The 2,644-nt window shown below is 38.8% G+C and overlaps 1 protein-coding gene across 1 annotated transcript in view; it reads right to left on the reverse strand.

The window, feature by feature from the left end:
- The window catches only part of LTC4S (leukotriene C4 synthase), a 7,920-nt gene extending 5,959 nt beyond the window's left edge, over positions 1–1,961 (reverse strand). Inside the window, exon 1 of the mRNA XM_035891127.1 lies at positions 1,855–1,961. Coding sequence (XP_035747020.1) covers positions 1,855–1,912 — 58 coding nt within the window. The 5' untranslated portion in view covers positions 1,913–1,961. The remainder of the gene's footprint in view (positions 1–1,854) is intronic.
- Positions 1,962–2,644: the final 683 nt, after the last annotated feature.

The raw sequence follows: 2,644 nt of genomic DNA on the forward strand, positions 1-2,644 counted from the left end.
CCAAAACCCCAAACAAGTGTGGTAGCATTGTTCTGCTCTCTGGTACAGCGTTCACCACAGGGTAGGGGCATGTACCTACGGGGCACCAAGCTCAGAGCTTTGCTAAACTGAGCATAACTAGATTAAAAAGGGGAAAGTTATTTGAAAGAATGTGGAAGCTGTGGGCTCCCAGAAAATGAAGAAGAAAATAAAAATAAAAATCAACCTGCCCTGTACTAAGCTCAGCTATTAAATTACATCTCCTACATCAGGATGTGATAGAAGAGTATTTGTACGTATAGCGCATGCCAGTGTTTCAGTGCTCTGCCTTCTCAAAAGGAATCTCAGACCTGTAACTCACATACAGAAAGTCCTTTCAAAATATGCAAGAAAAGCTACTCCACAGCTCTGAATCAAGGTGACGTTAGCACACATATTTCTTACTAGTAGAGAAAAAGGAAACACGTAGTATTTTGTAATTGCTCCTTGGCTTCCCGCACAGAGACCACAAAACTTTGTCTGATCTAACATAGATAAGGGGGTGCCAATGCTTGCTATCTATCTGCTGACTTCACATGGTTTGCATGGCATAAAGTAAAATGCCTAAGGCTGCAATCCTTAAAAAATGCTTGAAGTTCTCATAAAACAAATATATTCAGGATAAAACTGCTCTCTAGGAATTTGCTACTGAGGCTTTCCCAGTGGAAAGGGCTTAGCAACATTTCTGTAACTCAATTTCAGGTTTTCTTCACGTCTTCTCTTTGCGCACTAAACACTCCCTCCATCCCCACTTAGTTTAATAATAAAAAAATTCATAAGACAAAAGTATCTTCCATTTGGGAGTGCTGATATTTCTCTGTAAATTGAGAGGAAATTACTAATAATTCAAAAATTCAAGTAGCATATTTGTGTTTTAAATAATGTTTATATTAAGAGATTTATCATCTGATGGCTAAAAATACATTGGGCTGCTCAGAGATTCATATCCATTTGTAAGCAAAGAGGTGTGATAGCTCTACAGTGAATTAATTCAGTAATAAAAAAACCCCACAAACAAGCCTTCCATCATGAAATGCGAAGATTTTAATAAAATGGGGGCTCTGTCCCCACCCCAGGCAGGGGCAGCGTCCCCTTCTGTGACCCTCCTGAAGCCCAAGGGGTAGAGGCCTTTGCCCAAAGGACCAACAACTAAACACAACAAGTAGACAGAGCTTGGCAATGTTACTGTTTCTTTCTAAATTGTCTAAACCAGACACATCTTTTCAAATTAAGAGAAGTCACTGAGCTTCTTTGAAGATATCTGTGTCTATTTCTGACCAGAAGGGCTTGCATTAGTTTCCAAATTACTGTGTGCTGTCAACTCATCTTGTCATCTGCTCCACGCAGCTAAGCTCTACGAATTGAGCACATAATGATATTGGTCACAGAGGAGAAATACATGCATACATGATGCTCTTTTCTATATACATACATACACTGACCCCTTCAGCGTATTCATTAATCTGCCTTTCTTTTAGCTACCTCCAGCCACCCTAAGTTACAAATTACCGGCTAAAATTCAATCACAGAAAATATTTTACTTTAAAGACGTTCTATTGTTGAAATTGTTTGAAGTTTAAAAGTAAAACTTAAATTTCATTTCATTCCAGGATGCTGGCTTTGAGGTTTGCAAATCATTTTAGTCCCTATTAAATAATGAACATCCTCAGCCATGGCACTTCCACCATGAACGGGCAAACATTGGCATCATTTTACTATATTGGAAAAGAGCAACTTTCATTCCACACAGACTCCAAGCAAAATACAGGAACCAAGTTCCACAAAGTTTAATATAATTGGCTTAATACTGCCTAGCATTATATAAAGGACATTTACCTTGCTCCAAGACTCCCAAAACTGTGACAGTGGCCAGCAGGTCTATCTGATTTCTCATGTTGCTTACTGTGGACCAAAGTCCTAGCCAGGTTCGATGAGCACAGCTGCTTTCCAACCCTCTCTCCCACTACTGCATGCTCTACAACAGAGCCTTCTTATTGCTCTGCAGCAACACGTGTTTCCTCCACCACGCATTAACTCTCCCCACGCCACACAATTTTCCAAAGCAGCCAGCCACGTGTACTCGAGATAAGGGCCTTTTGCTGAATTACGTAACAGCAAAAGTTTTCCATGTGCAAACTGTCAAATTCTTGAAGTTATATTTACAGATTTTGTACCATGATTGAATTATATATTGCCAGCAACTGAAAGATGATGGGAATTGTTCCAGCCCTTTTATTGCTAGTTTTAATCAGCTCTAGAGGATCTAAATTATGTGCAAGTTGTAAAAAATTATTAACAAGCATTTAAGAATTAATGACTTGACCTACTGCTCTTACTCCAAGCAGTGCAGTTGACCACACGAAAGATTTTCTGGACTTCAGCTGGAATAACCAAATTCTATTAGTGGATCCTAAATTTTTAAAAGAGCATTCAGATATTTCATCCCATTAATACTCTAAGTTTACCAAATAAGAGTACAGTTCTTTTCTAGCGCTCAGTCACTTTTTGTAGTTTTCTGGTGTTTTTAAAATTCTGCAGTACAAACCTTTTCCTGGCTAACATACAAAATACAAGTTCTCAGCAGCATAGGATGTAGAAACACACAGACCCTCAGAAATGTTACGCT

Source organism: Egretta garzetta, unplaced genomic scaffold (assembly GCF_000687185.1).
Source record: "Egretta garzetta isolate BGI_Z169 unplaced genomic scaffold, ASM68718v1 scaffold270, whole genome shotgun sequence".
In the NCBI taxonomy this organism is placed as follows: Eukaryota; Metazoa; Chordata; class Aves; order Pelecaniformes; family Ardeidae; genus Egretta; species Egretta garzetta.